The sequence below is a fragment of the Equus przewalskii genome, chromosome 2 (genome assembly GCF_037783145.1).
Source record: "Equus przewalskii isolate Varuska chromosome 2, EquPr2, whole genome shotgun sequence".
Lineage (NCBI taxonomy): Eukaryota > Metazoa > Chordata > Mammalia > Perissodactyla > Equidae > Equus > Equus przewalskii.
In genome coordinates this window covers 37753252-37773747 of record NC_091832.1, presented here as the reverse complement: position 1 = coordinate 37773747, position 20496 = coordinate 37753252, and the positions used below count along the sequence as shown (strand labels likewise).

The 20496-nt window shown below is 56.3% G+C and overlaps 1 protein-coding gene across 7 annotated transcripts in view; it reads left to right on the top strand.

Moving 5' to 3' along the window:
• KAZN (kazrin, periplakin interacting protein) overlaps positions 1–20496 on the top strand; it is a 1021468-nt gene that overhangs the window by 896621 nt on the left and 104351 nt on the right. For all 7 annotated transcript variants that reach the window (XR_011535473.1, XM_070602791.1, XM_070602782.1 and 4 more), the window contains one exon: positions 8639–8830. Coding sequence is in view for 6 of the 7 variants with exons in the window: in XM_070602791.1 (XP_070458892.1) it covers positions 8639–8830 (192 nt within the window). In the remaining variant the exon portion in view is untranslated. The remainder of the gene's footprint in view (positions 1–8638; positions 8831–20496) is intronic.

Here is a 20496-nt window from a genome sequence, read left to right as displayed (position 1 = left end):
AATCTCCAGCAAACCCCAGTCCCAGCTCTTGTCTGCCTGCTGCCGGGCCTGTTCTGGCCTAGTGGGTCTGTCTCCACGTGTAGTGGGGACTGGGGCAGGGACCGGAGAGACTGCATGGTGAACGGGGACAGAGATGGTCCAAGAGGGCTGTGTCCGGCTCCTCACGCAGGGACCAGGCCGGAGCGGGCCCCCAGGCTGGGCCTGAGGGGCCGACCAAGCAGAAGGATGTGATGCCAAGGCTCGCCTTGCCTGTCCCGAGGCCCAGGGTGGCCAGCAGAGGCACACCCCCAAGGCCGCTCTTCCCGGCTCCAGTTGCCAGATTTCTGTCTCCACAGGCAAGCTGTTAGGTTGAAGACCAGCCTGGATGTCTTCCCCTGGGGCAGCTCTGGTCATTGACAGAGCCGTGAGGACCCTTCGGGGCTGGGGCTGAACCAAGGAACGCATTGCTGCTGTGCTCCCGCGGCCCTGGGCTGTCCGAATCCAGCGCCCACAGCCCTGCTGGGATGTTGGGTCGGCTTAGCCATGAGGCTGAGGTTCTGCAACCTCAGGCCTTCCGGGCTGGGGAAAGGATGCCAACGGCGTAACTATCCCAAGGGAGCTTGAAGGCTCCCTGTGCAGCTGTGGGCCCAAGAGGGGGCATGAGGCCTTGGCCTGCCTGGCGGGGCAGGCTTGGCCCAAACCCAGTAATAACACTAAGAGTAGCCGTCCCGGCAGCAGCAGCATCTTCTGAGCATTCGCAGCCTGCCCGGCACTGCTGGACCGCACCATGGCGGGTGGCTCCAGAGCCCTGCAGATCTGGGCTTGCCCCACAGTCCCCAGTGTCTCTGACCACAGCCCTGCATGGGTGCCATGAGCATCCAGGGAGCTGAAGCCTGTCACCCGCTGTGTGGCATCCAGCGCCAATGGCAGTGCCATCAACCATGGTCTCTGTGAGAAAGGGGGTTGGACGGGATGGTGTGGTTCAGCAGAGCATTGTGCCATCTGCAAGTGACCTCAGTTTGCCTGGAGCCGGTGTGGGACGGTCCTCTGGCCGTTCAGTTTCTCTCCCACGGGGTGTGTGTAGCTCAAGTGGACACTGTTGTTTCCTGGGCAGGCAGGCCCGCGTTGGGATGGGAGGTCGTCCACAAGGCCGTCCAGACTGGCTTTGGGGTTGGACCCAGCTCTCCTTCCCCTGAGGCCTGTTGGAGGGGTCAATGGGCTCTGTACCTGGATTTGGGGGGAGGGGCCTATAAAAGTGAGTTTTTAATGGAAAACCTGAAATATGTTACGGCTGTATTTATATTTTTTTCTTGAGTGTAATCTACGTATGGTGAAATGCACAGGTCTTCACCGACTTTGAGCTCGGTGAGTTTTGACAGATGTGTGCTATGCTTGGCTGTTTATCAAGGTGACCACCCATGATGGGCAGCCCGGGACAGTCACTTCTGGCCTGGATCTCTGACCTCACAGGGCCTGGCCTCCACGCAGAGTCCCCAGGGTCCTCCACCTTCCCTCACTCCCCAGGCCAGGGAACTCAGCCTTCTCTGCCATTTATTCCACCCCTCCCGGCTGGGAGGCCCACGGGTCAGGGCTCTGTGGTTATGGAGGCCGTGGCCTTGCCTCGGAACATGAGGGAGGTTTGCCCTTTTCTGTAATAATGATTATGATGGGCTGCATTTGACCTTTATCTAGAATCTTCCGGAATGTTTCCACTTAGATGATTGCTTTGTTTAATTTTTACTACGGGCCTGGGAGACTGATCTTGGCTCCATTTTCAGATAAACTCAGAGGGCACTTGTCCAAAGGTCCTATAGCTGGGAAGCGGGGGAGCCAGGCCTGAGCCCAGGCTGGGTGACCTCAGACACACCTGTCCTCTCTGCCCTGGCGTCGCAGTTGGCACTGTTCTTGCATGCCTGCCAAGCGCCCGGCACTGGGTGTCAGGTGTGAATGGAACAGAGCACCTGCCCTGGTGGAACAGACAGGCTGGCTCCACGGCCACGTCCTTCCCCAGAAGCTGCAGGGGCCTGTGCCCTGGTGGAAGGCTTCACTGTGACCCAGCTCCACACGGGAAACGAGAGCAAGCTCGCACCCTCTGGGGGCACGCCAGCCCCCACCGCCATCCCCTGCCATCCACAAGGAGCCTGCGGGGACCCTGCGCTCCTCGGTGTCACCGCCACGCTTTGTGGCCCCCTCCTCCTGCAGGGTCGTACAGGCCGGGAGTTAAGGCCGTGGGCACCCGGATCAAGACCGCCCGGTTCAAACCCTGGCTCTGCTCTTTCCTCTGTGACCTTGGTCAAGTCACCTGACTCCTGTGCCTCGACTTCCCCTCTGTAAAACGGGGGTGGTGATAATAGGACCTGCTTCATGGGGTTCCCGTGAGGGTTAAACTGGTTAAGGCGTGTAAAATGCTTACCGCAGAGGCTGGAGCGCACACTGCGTGCCCAGCAAGTGTGGGTAAAGGGGCAGTTGTCCTTGCGATGCCCAGGAATTATAACGTTACTGTTCTGTAGACTTTGGCTCGGGACGGCTGGACGGAGAAACCCACAGGTCGCTGGGAGACCTTAGCGTCTCTGGCTCCCATGGGCGCTTCTTGGGTGGAGCCCGACAGTCACGGAAAGTTTCGTCCCTTCTCTTCTTCCTCTCCCGCCCCAACCCTGTGAGCTCACAGAAATGAAGCCTGGAAAAGGCTTGTCACAAACCGGGGGCTCTTCCCCAGGGCCAGGGGCAGTCGCCTCCCTTCTGCACTGTGTTGATCCCCCACTGTCTCCTCCTCCTCCTCCCCCTCTCCCTCCTCCCCCTCCTCCTCCTCCTCCTCCTCTTCCTCCTCCTCCCCCCACTCCCACTCACTGAGCCAGCCACGGGACAGACCCGCAGGGCTGCTGGCCCTTATCCCTCTGAACTCAGTCTGAGCCTGTAGTGCAGGCTGTGGTAGTTTGGTTCTGGTGAGCTGGTAAATCAGAAGGCAAGGGCTCTTCTGTGCCAGGCAGCCCTGCCCAGCCGGTGCAGCTCCAGGTCTTGGTGCTGATACAGGGCTGAGCCGTTCTGTTCAGGCCCCAGGCTCTGTTCTCCTTGCTTGGTGTGTTTTTCCCTTGTACAGGCATGCCTCCTTGTTACAAGGTGGCTGCTGCAGCTCCAGCCACAAGTCCACTTTCCAGGCAAGAAGGCAGGGAAGGAACAAAGCCCTTTTCTTAAAGGACAGTCCTCCCCAGGGACCGTTTCCTACACCTCACCAGCCACAACTGGGTCACAGGGACAGCCCTAGCTGCGAGGGAGACTGGGAAATGGCATATTTTAAATGCCCGGTACTCACTGCTCTCCAAAACAAAAGATCTGCTAGAGAAGGGCAAGGTCTACCCCAGTGCCCTTCGCCACCTCCGTGGGTATGCCACACCCCCTCGCCCTTGGGAAGAGGCCCCTGGGGGCTTCCCCTGCACGTCCTGCCTGCCTATAGGTAAGGCTGCCCCCAGGGCGGCACCATTGGTAACGGCAGCTTCCCTGGGGCAGGAGAGCCGCCGTCTCCCTGGCAACGCAGCAACGCTTCCTTCCGGCTGCCATGGGCAGAGAGCGCTGCTGCGTGTGCGGCATGTTTGGCACCAGCCCTTTGCCACATCCCGCCCCCTGCCCCTGGGTCTGAGGCACTGTGGTTGCCCAGTGCTGGCAGAAAGGTACACAATTGAATATTCCTTTTCTGTCCTTGGGCCGGGGCCGGATGGTTTCCAGAACCGTCCTCCCTCAGCGGCTCTCCCGCCGGCGTGTCTGTGGGCCTGTGCTGCTCCCGCTGCTTAACCAGGACCCCTTTCTTCCTCCGTCTCCTGTGCTCTAGACCAGCACGTGCAGCGATGGGCGTGGTCTCTGCGCCCTGGAAACGTGGCAACTGCAGCTGAGGAACTGAGCTGTTCATTTTAATTAATTTGCACCTTGATAGCCACGTGGGACTAGTGGCTGCCTGACTGAGCAGGGCAGACTAGAGCAAGGAACGCTGTTCCCACCAAGGGGAGAAATGATGATCAATAGTGTTCATCTAGATTCATAGAGAGGGGGGCCCCTCTAAGGTCACTGATATTATGAAGGCCCAGAGACGGACAGTGACTTGCCCAGGATCACACAGCAAGGTAGCAACCGCTCTGCGCCAGACACCCAAGTCTTCTAACTCCAGCGTCTTCGTTGTTTCTGAGGAATGTGGTCGCCGCTCCCAGGGAAGGAGTTGTGGGTGTGATGGCACATAGGTGGAGCCCAGTGTGCTGAGCCCTTAAAGTGCATCGCGCCTGTGTCTCATTCTCTTCACCCCCATTTGACAGGTGAGGCAGCTGAGGCCCGGGGAGGGGCAGTGCCTGCCACGGTCCCAGAGCCGTGAGTGCCCTGCAGTCCTGGGAGGCTCTGTGATGGCACTTCCAGGGCTGTCCCGCACTCTGCCCCTGGGGGCTCAGGGTGCACGTGATCTGGGCTTACACCCCTCCACCCCGGGGCAGCGCAATGAGTGACTGGGACAAGCTGCTCTCTTTCCGTGGAATTGTTTTTCCAGCCTGGCCTCCTGAGACTTGGCTCCTGCAGGTTGCTGCACCTGCTGGCCCGCCCTTTTGCTTGTTCCCGGCCTGACTCGAGGGGCGGGGCCTACGTCAGCTGCCCTGCCCGGAAAATCCACCTTTGCCTTATGGTTAGCCTGGGAGGAGGGCGCTGGCCCAAGACGGGGTGCAGAGGAGGCCAGGACTCTCCCCTGCCGTCCCCACCCTCCTTTCAGGGGCCCTGGCAGAGCCCTCTCTCATGACTGCCCCCTTTCATCGTGCCAGGATCCCCGTGGCATGGGAGCAGGGTCACTGCATAGAACACAGCCCACCCTATTAAATTTGCATTTCAGATACGCAACATAAATTTTTAGTGTAAGTATGTCCCATGTGATATTTAGGATATACTTATGCTAAAAGTCATTTGTTGTTTATCTGAAATTCAAATTTAACTGTGCATCTCGGGGTGGGGGGTTGTTTGTTTTGCTAAATCGAGCAACCCTAAATGGGTGGCATTGTCCGCTTACGTGACAGCTGAGACCCAGAGAAATGATGGGGTTTGCTCAAGGTCACAACAAGGCCTGACCAGGACTGGATTTGAATCCAGGTCTCGTGGAATCCTCTGCCGTCTGCATAGACAAAGTAAACAACCTCGGTGGCCCTCAGGGCAGTTTGAGGAAGCCCAGCAGTCACTCCCCAAAAAAAATCAAACAAAAACAAACCTGTCTTTTCTACTGCGTGGTAAGATAAATATAAATGGGAATGTATGCCTGAAACTGATAGGATAATGTTTGTCAAACATAACTTTGTAGATATAGTATACATATATCTATAAAATATATATAATTATAATTCAGTAATTAAAAAAATACATATATATGGAGATATGTTAGCAGTCACTCACACCTTAGTGTGAAATCGACTTTTGGTGACAGTTGAGTGGGAACAGGTCCTGGCAGGATGGGCAAATGGGGCAAGTTGGTTAAGGAGGGTACTTCAGTCTGTCTGGGCCGCTGTTACAAAAATTCCGTAGAGCAGGTGGCTTATAAACAAGAGAAATTTGTATCTCGTGGTTCTGGAGGCTGGAAAGTCCAAGATCCAGGCTCTGGCCGGTTTGCGTCTGGCGAGGACCCCCTTCCTGTTTCATAGACGGCTGTCTTGTCCTGTGTTCTCACACGGTGGAGGGGCAAGGGAGCTCTCTGGGGTCTCCTTCATAAGGGCGCTAACCTCCTTCGTGAGGGCTCCGCCTTCCTGACCTCATCACCTCCCACAGGCCCCACCTCCAGATACCATCACATTGGGGGTTAGGTTTCAACATATGAATTGGGTGGAGACACAAATGTTTAGTCTAGGGCAGGGAGCAAGGATGAAAATTCCAGAGTTTTGAGTACTGCTGGAGAGGACAAGCCAGGGCTGGGGGCATGGAGGGGTAGCCAGGGTTCAGACCTTTTATAATCTGACCCCACTGTGCCTCCCCAGCCTTCCTCCTGCTCTTGCTCACCTCATACCCATTCACTGATCACCCAGGGACCTCTGGCTTCCCAGCTTCCTTGTCTTTGCTTGTGCCATCCCTTCTGCTCTCTGCCCACCCCCCGCACCCCGTCTTCCAGGACCGTCTCAAATGTCCCAGTGCCCCGAGCAGAGCAGAGGCAACCTCTCCTGTGAGTCAGGCTTACTTGTGTGCTGCTGCTCCTCACTGGAGGCTCCCCGAGGCCAAGGGTGTTCCCTGCGCCTTTCTGGCCTCCCAGCGCTGAGCCTGCAGCGTGGGCAGCCCGCAGATGTTTGCCTGGGGTGGGAGGGGGCACAAAGTAAACCTCCTGCTCGGCAGTTTTGCTGAGAAGCTTGGACAGTTCCCAGCCTGCCCTGGAGTCTATCCGTGTTGGAGCAGCCAGGTGCTCCCTTGCAGACCGGCTGCCCCCATGCCCCCAGGTGTGGGACCTGGGAGTGCCAGCTGAGGGCGGGAACTGTCTGTGACGTTTGCCCCGAGTCCCCAGCACCTGCAGTGGCGTCTGGCATGGGGCAGGTGCCCGTAAGCTCTTGTTGGGTGGATGGATGGGGGAAGCGGGTCATTCAACTGTGATGTGCCATCATGTGCTGTTCCAGGCCCTTGGGGGCCCACCGTGAACAAGATGGAGCAGGATGCCCAGGCCTGCTCTCCGGGAGCTGCGCCCACTGGGCACGCAGACCGGAAACAAGTGGGCCTCCCACGTTAATGAGGGATTTGTTCAGCTTGTCCGCAGTGCTGTCACATTGGACCCCCTGTCCCCTGTGGCCTGAGGGAGGTGTCAGAGGGGCCGATGAGGCCACTGGGGTGGGCAGCCAGGAAGGGTTCCAGTGTGGGAGTCAGGTGATGTGCTCTGTGTTTCAAAGGGCCCACAGGCTCCTGTGGGGAGACTGGACTCGGGTTGAGGACGAGCTGGAGGCAGGGAGGCCTCCCCTCGCACGGGTGTGGCTGGACCCAGTGGACGAGGGAACAGGGGCTGGAGTCGATGCCATGGTGTCCCAAGGGCTCTGGTGGGGGAGGAACAGCCCGGCCTCGAGCCCTCTCCTCGGCTCCCCAGCAGCCTGCTCCCTGCCCCCCGGGTCTGGCTCGGCCTCGAGGCCCCGGATCACCGAGGTGTGCAGGTGGTAGCATTTGGGGCATGCAGGGCACTGACAGAGGGTGAGGCGCCTAGAGAAAGGACAGCCACCACCTGCCCAGTATTGAGCGCCTCCTGTGTACACTGAGCGCCTCCTGTGGACCAGGCGCCTGCGAGGAGGCCTCCCTCCTGCGTCTCGTTGGGACCTCACAACATGAGGAGGTTTGGACCCATTTTACAGATGGGGCGTCTGAGGCTCAGAGGGGAAGGGACTTGCTCAGGACCTCACACCTAGTCAGTGAGGGAGCCGGCCCCGATCCCCAGTGACTGAAAGCTGTGTGTGCCCCTCAAGAGAGGACTGCACCACAACCTGGTAGCGTGTGAGACGGGACGGACCGGACGGGGAGAGGAGGCCCCTCTGAGGGGTGGCGGGGCGTGTCACAGTGAGGATGCACGGGGAAAGGGTGTTCCAGGTGGAGGCCCTGAAGCTGGGAAGCGCCCGGCCTGTTGTAGGGAGAGCCCCTGGGTGGCGGGAGGGAGTGATGCATGAGCTTAGTGATGGAGGCGGAGGCCAGCCCCCAGCAGGCCGCTTGCACGAATATTTCAGAGTCTCCTTCAGTCGTGGAGGGGAGCATACCGGACAGGTGGGCGCTGTCCTGCAGGTTCTTGTAGCTGCAGAGGTGCAGGCAGCTGAGTGCGGCCGCTACTCACCACCCCCAGGTGGGCAGACCGGGGCCTGGCGGCGTGCTGGTCGGCCTGCAGGCCTGCGCTGGCGGATGGGTCCTCTGTGACCAGGTTCACCTTCTGGGTTCCACCCCAGGTGCCCCAGGGCCTGAGGGCCGCTGCCCTCTCCTGGGCCTCATCCCAGGTACCCGTGTGTCTTGGTTGGGTTTCAGTGCCCCTGAAGCCTCTGCCCCTAGGGTCGCCCTTGTGACTGCCCATTAGCTCTGTCCTCCTTCACATCAGCAGTGAGTGCCCGAGTCCCGTCTCTGCCCGAGGGCCGTGTGTGTCATGACACGTGGAGAGCGCCTTTTTAGGGCCGTTTCGCGAGAGTCCGTCCGACTCCTTGCTCAGGCTCTGGGTCGGCCAGGTCTGGGTTCAAATCCCAGCTCTGCCGCCCACGAACGTTAGGACCTCGTGGAGCCGCTTCATCTCTCCGAGCCCCGGCTTCCTCATCTGCACACGGGGTGGACGGTGTCTGCCCAGGAGGCTCGGAGGGTGAAGTGATGCGATGCCCTTGGAGCGCCCTGCGTGCGGCTGCTCGTGGCTGGAACGCCGCTCCCGCCAGCTCTGCTTTCTCCCGCTTCTTCCCGCCTTTTTGGGGAGGGAGCCCATTGGCTGTTGGAGTGGACACTCTGGGAGCAGCGACAGCAGCCACAGACCTCTAGAGGATGGGAGGGGGGTCTGCAGGCCAGGGTTCTTTGGAATAATGTCGTGGCTTTGGGGGGTTTTCTTCCTGAAAGGCCCTGAGTGCAGAGCACACAGGAGAAGCTGGGGCACCTTCAAAGAGTCCCCCGCAAATGTGAGCGAGCCCAAGCCAGCGTCCCCATCCGCTAACCATGTGCCCTTCTCCCCTAGTGCTCCTGCGGGAGGAAGTGTCTCGGCTCCAGGAGGAAGTCCACCTTCTCCGGCAGATGAAGGAGATGCTGACCAAGGACCTGGAGGAGTCGCAGGGCGGCAAGTCCTCTGAGGTCCTCTCGGCCACCGAGCTCAGGGTGCAGCTGGCCCAGAAGGAGCAGGAGCTAGCCAGAGCCAAAGAAGCCTTGCAGGGTGAGTGAGCAGGCGGCGGTGCCTTGCCTCCCTGGCCTGGGGCGCTGGGCGGGTGTGGAGCCACAACCCTGCCTCTGCAGGGGAGTGGCGTGGACACGAGGCTCTCCCAGGGCCAAGACCCCTACTGAAGCTACCCGGTCCCTTCTTTGGAAGCAATTTTGCGTCTCCCAGGGCTGAGTATAGGTGTCATGCCCTCCTCCCGTGCGGCCACCACGTGTTCTCCGTCATGACTGGTAGTGGGGAACCTCCCTCCAAGGTGTGAACAGCAGGTGGGCATCTTTGCTGGTCCAGGGTGCTGACTCAGCACCTGGGTCTCCGCCCTCCCAGTCCCAAATGACTCGGGGTCCTTTGGCGCCTCCCCTCCCGGGACAGCGTGGACGTGCTGGATTCAGGACACGTCCGACCCACTTCACTCCCGCTTACTCTTCTCATATTGATCCAGAGGAGAAGGGCAGCGTCCAGCCCCGGGCGGGCAGGGGCTGGGAGAGAACGTGGTGTCAGGGCCCAGGGGGTCTCTTCCCAAGATGGGCCATGGACCCGGAACCACCATGCGGCCAACATGTCTGTGGCCACAAACCACTTTAGGAAGCGAGGAAACCAGTGGGCCCACGTGTGCAGCCTGCTCTCCTGACAGCTGGCCTGGGGCTCCAGCCACGGACATACCCCCTCTCTAGGGCCCTCCTGCCACACTCGGTGGGGCTTGGGAGAAGGGTTGGCAGCCAGCCCCTAACAGGGACTGGAGAACTGGAGGAATACCAGGGGAGAAAATGGCCTTTAGGGTCTGCTGCCCCTTGTGTCTTTGATTCGCCTGGGGAAAAATGGCAATAAAACTTGGCAGCCTGCTTCCACTTACCGTCTACTAGGACGATAAATACTCTTTAGAAACTTCGTTTTGAAGCCAAAGCAGGTGTATGGCTTGGATTTCAGGTTGCTCTTCAAAGAAGCTCCCAAACGGAGTGGCCCGGAGAACCCAATGTTTCTTTCCTGTGCCCAACTCAGGGAGCACTGCCGGCTGGCAGGTGTCTCTGCTCCCCTCATCCCAGAGAGACCCGGCAAAGAGCCGAAACCCGGGCCAGGGATCCCCTTGGGCAGAGTGGGCCGTGCTGGGGCCATGTCAAGCTCCAGGTCTCACGGACGGGGAGGGGGAGTGGGTTTTGTGGCCAGTTAGTGGGCTCCAGCAGAGCCTTTCCCTGACCGGAGGTGTGGCGTGAGCATACGGCTGAGCAGGCCAGCACCCGCCACCGTCCCCCAGGAAGCTGGGGAAACGTCGCTGCAGGCGAGCCCTCGGCACCATTAGGGGTTCTTCTCGGCAATGCGTGTTACTCTCAAAGGCAGGGGCACCTTTTCTGCTGGGGTTTTGTCTCCGGGGGGCCACTCCAGCAGTTTCTGGGGGTCTCTTCGGGTCGCTGTGGGCAGGTGCTGTGTGTTAGGATCCAGCCGACATGGCGTGGTTGGGAAGTCGTGCCGAGTGCGCCCGCTTTCTCTCTCTGCAATCATCCGGCATCTAGGCAGATCTGTGCCAGCCGCCCTCCACTCCCAGCTTCCCAGGGCCTGTGACATCCCTTCCCCTTCTCAGGACAGAGACCCGGGTCCCAGGAACCTCCCAAGAGGGAGTGCCGCTGGGCCCGGCTGTGCACGCGGATGCCCTTTGGTCTCGCTGAGCTTTATGGTCCCGCGGAGAGTGGGGACTGTCTCGGGAGGCAGCCAAACGCCATCTCAGCCACCTGTGCTGGGACTTATTCTGGGACCTGCGTCCCGTGCCCTTAGCCAGGGAAAGAATTCTCCCTGTATTTGCCCGTCTGGACCTGTGAAGGGAGAATCCTCGCTCAGCCGTTCCTGCGCCTGAAGGACTGGGCAGGGGCGTGAGCAGAGCCCCAGCTCGTGGCACCGCAGCCCTCCCGCTCCAAACCTCTGTTTCCCGATCCGAGCGAGGGACAGTGATGGTGAACTCAATGAGGGGACGTCCTAACTGTGCTCTAAGATGTCTCGTCATCACCAGAGGTCTTCCCAGGGACCCGGAGATCCGCCTGATGAGGCGGCTCCTTTGTGGGAACGATAACCTCATTGACAAGGACTTGTCCGTATCCAGTAAAGGAGAGCTGTGTGGAGCACCAGCTGTGTCAGCACTGTTGTAAGCACGTGATCTGCCATTCACCCCAATCCTGTTAGGAGGTACTACCCCCTTTCGCAGATGAAGACGCCTGAGGGAGATTCAGAGAGGTTAAGTAATTTGGCCAAGGTTACAGAGCTAACTAGCACCAGAGTCGGAAACTTTTTCTACTGTGCCAGCACACCTCATCTTGCCTCTGGGATGAAGTCAACCTGGAAGAGAGAGACTGGAGGCCATCGTAGCTCAGTAATGGGGACAGCAGACTCTGGAGTCAGATCTGGACTTGAATCCCAGCTCTACCACTTACTAGCTGTGTGACCTTAGGCAAATTCCTTAACCTCTCTGAACCATAGTTCCCGCTGTCCAGCCATAGTTCCCTGGCTGAGGGTAACGGTAACAATACTTGTTTTTCTTATAATTGGGTCTGATGATAGTAGCTGTTTCAGAGGGTTGTCCTGAGGATTAAATGAGATGTGAAGTGCTTGGCCCAGTGCCTCAGACCATTAGTGCAAATCCTTAGTGATTATCAGATGAGAGGGGGCTTGGCAGACCTCCTGGGATCTGCTTGGAGATGTTGGTCTCCTGGTTCCCATTAGGGTGGCCCAGGCCTTAGACCCCCCGAGCTCATCCAAGCTCAAGGTGGCAGTGTTCCTGAAAAGCCGAGAAGTGGGCCCCTTCAGCCGCCCCGAGCATGCTGCCTGGCATCCTAGAGTCATAATAAGATGCTTCCTCCCCAGCCACAGCATGTGCTGCGCAAATCGCAGACAGATGTGGGCAGAAGGAGGCTGGGGCGCAAAAGGGGATTTACATGCTCCTATGAGTGAGCGGCAGATGCTGGGTGACACTTGCTAACGGCCGGTGTACCTGCGATGGGAAAACAAGAAGCCTCCCAAAGACTCCCACTCAGGCAGGTCCCCACCCACCCACCCCCAGCTTCAGTCTGGGTTTGGATGAGACAGGAGTTTTCCAGCACATAAGAGGATTAGGAATGCAAGCATACCCCCAAAGCATCAGCCTGTGGTTCCAACCTCCAAGCAACGAAAAGAATCGGGTTTGAGGAGAACAGGGTTTTGAAGCCTCTTTGGTTTCTTTGGGGATGAGTCTGGGAATATTCTGTTTAGGATTTGGTCTCGCCGTGAGTTTAAAGCCAGAAGCCCTGGATGATTGTTTAGGAAAGAATGGTGTCATTGTGTATGTACCCTAGAGCCCCTGCCTGTCCCAAGCCCTACACGTGGGGAGCTTGTGGCCTGTGGGACCCTTTGGGGTGTCTGTTGATCTCCCCAGGCCCCCTCAGTGTCATTGATTTCTCTGTGAATCAAGGCATTACGGAAAGGAGGAGAATGAAAATTTGCTTCTTCCCTTTTTTAATCGCTTAGTGGCATGTCGAGTGTGTTGAGCATTTTCCCACAACAGTAAATACTCTCCGAAAACATAATTTTTTTTTTTTAAAGATTTTTTTATTTTTTCCTTTTTCTCCCCAAAGCCCCCCAGTACATAGTTGTGTATTCTTCGTTGTGGGTTCCTCTAGTTGTGGCATGTGGGACGCTGCCTCAGCGTGGTCTGATGAGCAGTGCCATGTCCGCACCCAGGATTCGAACCGACGAAACTCTGGGCCGCCTGCAGCGGAGCGCGCGAACTTAACCACTCGGCCACGGGGCCAGCCCGCGAAAACATAATTTTTAATGACTACTTAATGTTCAACCAAATGGAGGCACCATAATTTATTTAGCCACTTCCCTGTTATTGGACATTTAAGTTGTTTCCACGTTTTTCTGTTCGTTTTGCCATTACGTAACACCACACTAAAGATTCGTGTGTGTGAATCTGTTTCTTTTCTTAGGACAGCATTTCTCACACTTTCTGGTCTCCAGACCAGTTTCCATTTCCAAAATTGAGGATGCCAAAGAGCTTTTGTTTACATGGTTTAAGATCTACTGGTATTTACTGTTTTAGCAATTAAAACTGAAAACAGGTCTAAATCTTCAATAATTTCTTGTCAAATAACAGTAATAAACCCATTTCCTGTTGCCATAAACAAAATTGTTTTTTAATGAAAGACAACTGTATTTTTCCAAACAAGAAGGTCTGAGTGAGAAGAGGAGCATCATTTTACATTTTTGCAAAGCCTGTTTAACGTCTGACTCCGTAGAAGACTGCTGCGTCCTCGCACCTGCCCTGAGATTCAGTCTGGCCGCTGTGATTTGCTGTTCTGGTTTTTGTGATTTGTGATTCTGGCGTCACTCATGTATGTAGTTGGACAAGAGAGGAGTGTGGTAATTGCCTTATTAGATAATCGTGGGTGCTTTTCTTTGGTGCCATACAAAACTCAGCAAATGGTAGTTTCTTAGATGTTTGCTGCAGTGTGGAATCTGAAACTTTATCTCGTGACGCTGTGAGCTCTGTTAGGGCGGACAAAGCCATTGGTCTCACTGGGGCTTTGAATGGAATTGTGCTCACACATGATTTTTTTAACATCTAACGTTGATCCCCCGGAAAATCCTGGCTCACTGAATGACGTGGATCTTTCCAGTATTGACGTATGTCATTATCCAATGTCAAAAAGTCACGTTTGTTAACGTCACTACCAGTGTCATCAGAAAAGTCTTTAAGTCCTGAGAAGCTGTTAAAGTCATAGCGGCAGATCAAGTTTGCCAAAATTCTGATTTTTGCTTGAAAGCTCAAGGTTTTGTTTTTCTTTTTAAAGATGGGCACCTGAGCTAACGTCTGTTGCCAAACTTTTTTTCGTCTTCTTTTTCTCCCGAAAGCCCCCCAGTACATAGTTGTAGATAACTAGTTGTGAGTGCCTCTGGTTGTCCTATGTGGGATGGCGCCTCAGGATGGCCCAATGAGCGGTGCCATGTCCACGCCCAGGATGCAAACCGCCAAAACCCTGGGCCGCTGAAGCAGAGTGCGCCAACTTAACCACTCGGCCACGGGGCTGGCACCAAAAGCTCAAGTTTTATCATTGGCAAAAATGTGGTCAGTTGTTTTCTGAGAAGTGACAGGCTCACTTAATTCATTTGTGGACTTAGTTCAGTAGTTTGCCGGATCCCGTAGTAAGTGTATTAGTCACTGTTTTTTTCAGGTATAAATACTCTTCTATGAAAAAATGGCTAGTTCAGCTGGCAACTCAGACAGTTACTCACTCAGATGTTTTCCCTCAACACAGCCATTGTGCTTTGTTATGCAGCAAAAGAGCTTTAAGATTTCATTTTTTTCCTTCTTCTTGCCAAAGACCCCTGGAACACAGTTGTATATCTTAGTTGTGGGTCCTTCCAGTTGTGGCATGTGGGACGCCGCCTCAGCATGGCCTGGTGAGCAGTGCCATGTCCGCGCCCGGGATTCGAACCGGTGAAACCCTGGGCTGCTGAAGTGGAGCACGCGAACTTAACCACTCGGCCATGGGGCGGCCCCCACAAGAGCTTTAAATGTACTTTCATTTTATTACAAGGCGTGTACTTGGGGGTCAGGCTTTAATAAAATTAACAATTTTTGCTGCTTCAGCAAGGACGTTCTTAAGTAAACCTGTCCCCCTTGTTTTCAACTGCGAGTGCACGGCGTGAAGAACATGATGAATGCTAACACAGTTTGATGCCACTGTCGTGGTTTCTGCGAAGATGCCGGCATTTTATCCAGCGTTGCTTTTGCATCAACAGTGCTAATGCTAACACAGTAAAAAAAAGGCGAATAGCATCGTAGTGTTGTTATGCAAATAGTTTTCCTCATGGACCCCCAAAAGGATATCGGGGTGGTGGTGGTGACAGCTAGCATTGTAGAGCACTCTTCTGTGCCACACACTGTAGCTCATTTAATGCTCACAACAAGCCCAGGAGATGGCTGTGAATGTGCCGGGATTCACACAACAGCACGTGCGTAGAGCCGAGCTTGGACTTCAGCAGGCGGCTCTGGAGCCCTCGGGGCTGCTGGCAGGGACAGAGAGGGTGTTCCTACAGGAGCAACAGCTTGAGCACGGGCACGGAGACCAGCCTGTGTGAGGGGGTGGGAGGGGAAAGTTCACATCAAGGCTTTGCAGTGGGGGGCTGGTGGGAGACGATCATGGTCATGACCCTGAGGTCAACCTCAGGGACTACACCCGGAAGGTCATAGAGTTTTGAGCAGGCAGAGGCAGTGTGAGAAGCGGGGTGTTTTAGGATGTCCCCGTTTCCCTTTCCCGCCCTCGCCCTGCCTTTGCAGCCTCATCTCCTTCCAGCCCGTGGACGTCCATGTGGTTCCTGGATGTGCCCAGCCATCGTCCCCTTGTCTCCCCTCTGGATCTCTGCATTTGCTCTTCTTTCTCCCCCCGCCTCCTGATGGTCACTCGTCCTCCGAGTCCTGGTTCAGGCTCCACTTCCTCTAGGAACCTTCCTGGACCTTCTCCGCCTGATAGTTCAGGGCCTGTGGTTGGTAGAATCGTGCCCCCTCCTGCCCGCTCCAGATGTCTACATCCTAGTTCCTGGAGTGTGTTTAGTAAGTGACATGGCAAAGGGGAATTAAGGTGGCTAATGGGATGTCCTTGAGATGGGGGCTTGTCCTGTGGGTGCAGCGTAATCACAAGGGTCCTTCAGAGCAGAAGAGGCCGCAGTGGAGTCAGAGGCAGAGAAGGTGACGTGACGACAGAACAGAGGCTGGAGGTTCAGTGTGGAGACTCGGCCGCCATGCTGGCTTTGAAGATGGAGGAAGGGGCTGTGATCCAAGGAACGTGCGTGGCCTCTAGAAGCTGGGAAGGCAAGGACTCAGAGTTCCCCCAGAGCCTGCAGAAGGAGCACAGCCCTGCCCACACCTTGATTTTAGGCTCCTGCCACCTATTTCCTACTTCTGACTTCCAAGACTATAAGAGAATAAATTTGCATTGTGTGTGTGTGTTTTTTTTTTTTGAGAAAGGTTAGCCCTGAGCTAACATCTGCCAATCCTCCTCTTTTTGCTGAGGAAGACTGGCCCTGAGCTAACGTCTGTGCCCATCTTCCTCTACTCTGTATGTGGGACGCCTACCACAGCATGGCTTTTGCCAAGCGCTGCCATGTCCGCACCCGGGATCCGAACTGGTGAACCCCGGGCCGCCGAAGCGGAATGTGTGCACTTACCGCTGCACCACCAGGCCAGCCCCTAAATTTGTATTGTTTCAAGCTGCTCCGTTTGTGGTAGTTTGTTACGGCAGGAGTAGGAAACTCACGAGGGCCTCTCATGTGCTTCGCAGCCCTCGATGCTGACCTCCCTCGGTACTCAGCACGCAGCAGGAGACATCTGTTTCCTCTCGGGCTGCCCCCAGCCCCAGCACAGAACAGGCCTCCTCAGCTGGACAAAGCAGATGATTGTTGAGCGTGGGGGAGAAGAAACACCGCCCAGGTGTCCTCTCTCTAGCAGAGGGAATAAGGTCTGTTGGGACCTCTTTCCAGCCTCAGATTGAGTCACCTGCCCGCGACCAAGCTGCTGGGAGGAACTGCGCTTTATTATTTCATTTGCTCGTTCGACAAATGGTCCCTGAAAACTTCCCCACGCTAGGACCCGTGCCCGTGGCTCAGAGAATTCAGAGGCAAATAGGCCCCAGGCCCTGACCTGCCTGGAACGCACAGCGCACTCGGTGCAGGCCGACGGAATGATGTTTTTCTGTGGCCAGACAGGCCTGCAGATAAGCATCTATGCCACAGACATTCCTGCTCTGAAGAATTCTAGGCTGCAGACACTCTCTGAGGCCTTGGGCAGGAGGGGCCACCAGTGTCCTTACTTTCCCAGCAGGTGCAGCCATGCCCCAGCTATCTGCGAGTGTCACCTGGCCTGCAGACAGTGGGGTAGGAGGTGGCCCAAGTGGCTGTGGAATCGAATGCCGTGTCGTCGATGCTGGGAGGACTCTGCCCACCTCTTCCTTGCACACACATCCTTGTGTCCACAGTGCCGTGTGGGTTTGAAAAGGTACTTAACGTTTCCTGTTTCCTTTCCCCCAGCCGCACTGCATTCTTTGTCTCATTCCTTCCATCAGGTGTGTTCATCTGGGCAGCTAATTGCCCTGCATTGATCTGGGTGTTCCTCTCCAGTAAGTCATACATGTGAGGGCACGACCGTGTCTTAGGCCATCTAGCGCGATGGCCCTCGGGGCTGCTGCAGGGGGCCCACCCAGAGCCAGCCGCTCTGTCCCACAGCCCTGATGCAGAACACTCTTACTGGCAAAGCTTAGGGTTCAGTGGAAGCTTCCGGAGAGTTTCAACTCTACCAGTGGAACGTCTTCCTGATTTCCTACTGACTGCTTTTAAATATTGTGAACGGACCCCCCCACAAAGGCCTCCTAGACTCTAAATTTGATCCAGGTGAAAGTAATTTATGGTCAGGTGGAAGAAGTACCCAGAACCTCTGCTGTCCTGTTGCCGCTCTCGGCTGGGCCATGTGTCTCCAGCAGGTTAGCTGCTTGCCATGGCCCTGGATTCCCATAAAGGGCATGCGTCCTAATGCACAAGTGCTTTTTTCCCTTTAACAATGAATATTTCCTTTGAGAGTAGTTTGAGATTTACGCAAGCATTGCAGAGTCCCTGTGTCAGCATCTTACATACGTGGTACATGGCACAAGGCCTTTCAAGCCACCTCTTGCATCATCTTTGCTGATGTCTCATCGGCCAGAGCGAGTCACTTCACCAGGCCCAGTGTCATGTGGGTGGGGGCTCCGGGAGGCTGTGGCCACAGGGAGGCGGGGCCATTGGCAGCCATTGCTGTGGATCCACTGCACAGAGCATTTTATTTATTTGTTAAAATTTTGTGTGTGTGTGAGGAAAATTCACCCTGAACTAACATCCGTTGCCAACTTCCTCTTTTTTTGCTGAGGAAGATTCGCCCTGAGCTAACATCTGTGCCAATGTTCCTCTACTTTGTGTGTGGGACGCCTCCACAGCATGGCTGATGAGTGAAGTAGGTCCATGCCCGGGATCCAAACCCACAAACTGGGTCCGCCGAATCACAGCGTGGGGAGCTTTAACCGCTCGGCCACAGGGCCGGCCCTGGAGAGCATTTTGAGTAGAATTGTTTCCAGAGTCTATCCGAGAGTCTGGGGTTCTGTTGACTGATCATCAACACGTTGCAGCCACATTGTCCCTTTTGACTCCAGCTTGTTATTGGGTTTTGTACCTGAGTGACTGATGTCCCCACTCCTCGTCCTCATCTGGGGTTTGTCACACTGAGCCCTGACTCTCTGCGTGGGCAAGGCAGCCCGTCCAGTCCCCTCCCCTCCCCCCAGGCCCCGTGTCACCCTTCCCGCCTGCCCAGGCCAGAGTCCCCTCCTCACGTTTGCAAACAGCTGCCCTCCGGCTTCTCCTTCAACACTCTGAGTCCGATTCTCAGTAGATCCCATGATGTATTAATGTTGTAATCGTGGAACTCTTGCATTTATCTTGAGAAAATTCAAAAGACTGGTTTGTTTGAAAATATACAGACACGCCCTTGGACTCACCCCCAGCGTACCGGGACCCGGCTCCCCTCCCTGTTGAGAAAGGACCTGTCAACTCCATTTTGTCGTTGGGACGACTGAGGGGTGAGCACGAGGCGGCTCGATTCTGAGTGGTGATCACTTCAGCCGACCATTATTGAGCCCTCGGCACGGGCCCACCACCCTCTGGGCTGTGTTGCCTGTGGGAGCCCATCCATCCTCCCGACAAGCCTTGTTAGGTGGATGGTGTTTGTTAGCCTCAGTTTCCCCGTCTATAAAGTGGGGATGGGAGGGCTTGGGGGTTTTGTCTCAGGTCTCCTGGTTGTAGGTTTTGGAGCCAAGACGTGACCCCCAGTTTGGCTTCCAGACCTCTGCTTTGGCCGGTGCTTCTTTGACTCCCAGGCCTTAGGGGAGTCCTGGCGCCAGAGAGGGAGTGAGGTGGTGAAGGAGCGGATCTGCGTTTGGAAGCACAGTGTTGCTGGGTGTCGCTCAGGCCCCTGGAGGCCCCCGCACGTGTGGATTCATTCCCAACCTTTGCTCTGGAAGTCGTCCCAGGGAATAAAGGCTTCAGGGTGGGTCTCCCTGTCGCACGAGCCGCCAGCCTCTCCTCCCACGCCCCCTCTTTCCCTCTGCAGTTTGGTGGACACACTTTGGCCCCTGGAGATGCCAGTGGGCTCGGCGGCTGCAGACGCCAGATTTAAGGTGCGAGCAAGGGCTGCAGGCCTTGAACCTCTGCTTTTAATTAATCTGTACCTCCCTCCCAGGAGGGGTTGGAGATTGATCTGGCCGAAAGAGGAGAATAGAGCGCGGGGAGAGAAAAGCCAGGCTCTCGAGCTGCTGTCAAAAGGCCGTTATTGCCCGAGACCCCGTTAAATCCTATTGGGAGCCACAGTGGGTCCTTGAGCCCATCCCGTCGTGATGGGTCAAGACATGGCCCTGAACCCAGGGCAGGAAAATGGAAGCCACACTGGCCTCCCTCCTGGGAGGGGACCTCTGGCGTGAGCTGCGGGGTCCTCCTCAGAGGCAGTGTGGATGCCCACACTCCAGGACGGCCGTGCTCGGCTGGGGCGAGCCCTGGCCCACGGTGCCTATGGACGCAGGGTCAAGTCGGATGGGGCTCGACCGTGACTGCTCAGCCCTGATCGGCTCCCCAGGAGATGCTGTCCTGGCCTCAGGCAGGTGCGTGGGGTGAGCGTCCTTCCTGGAAGAGCTGCCCAGGCTGGTGACCGGTCAGGAGAGGAGGCAACTCTGGGGGCCTGGAGTGAATCACGTGCTGGGGGGTGGGGAGCTGGGCGACACAGGCTCACTCAGTTTAGCAAGCCTTACCCAGGACCTCTGGGGCCAGCCCTGTGCTGAGCCCTCCACACCTCTCATCTGCATGTTATGTTCAGAACAAGCCAACAACGTAGGTGGAGTCAGCCTGACTTTACAGTTGAGGAAACTGAGGCTCTGAGAAGGTCGTACACCCTGCCACTCTGTGTTTGAATTTTAAGTCCCAAGCCTCACAAGGCACCAGTGTTAGTTTTTGATCAGTAGAAATCTCTTCAGCGTTAATAAAGTCTTATCCAGAATTCTCACTTATTCATTCAACAAACACTTGTTGAGGTCCTACTATTTGCCAGGCATTGTTCTGGTCCCTTAGGGTCTATCTGTGAGAAAAAAGACAAGAGATCTGTTTCTCGCGGGGCTTACGTTTGAGAAGGGTATGCCAGTTTCTACTGCTGTGTAACGAACTGTCCCCACGTCTCAGTGCCATTTTTCTTACGGCTCCTGATTCTGTGTCAGGGACTTGGCAGGGCCTGGCTGGGCGCTTCTTCCGTTCCGCGTGGTGTCAGCGGCGGCCCCTCAGTGCTGTTCCACGGGGGAGCCCAAGATGGCCTCCCTCACACGTCCCATGCCCTGGGGGATGCCTGGGCTCGGCTGGGACCGGCAGCCACAGCACCCATTGGTGGCCCCTCCAGCGCGAAGTCAGACGTCCTACCTGGAGGCTCAGGGCTCCCACAGAGGGTTCCAGGAAACCCAGGTGCCAGCTGCAGGCTTCTCGTGGCCTGACCTCAGACGTCCCTTAGCGTCACTTCTGCCACATTCTGTCGGTGACAGGCCTGCCAGAGGGCCAGGCAGACTCCACACTATGAAAAGCTTGTGGGGTGG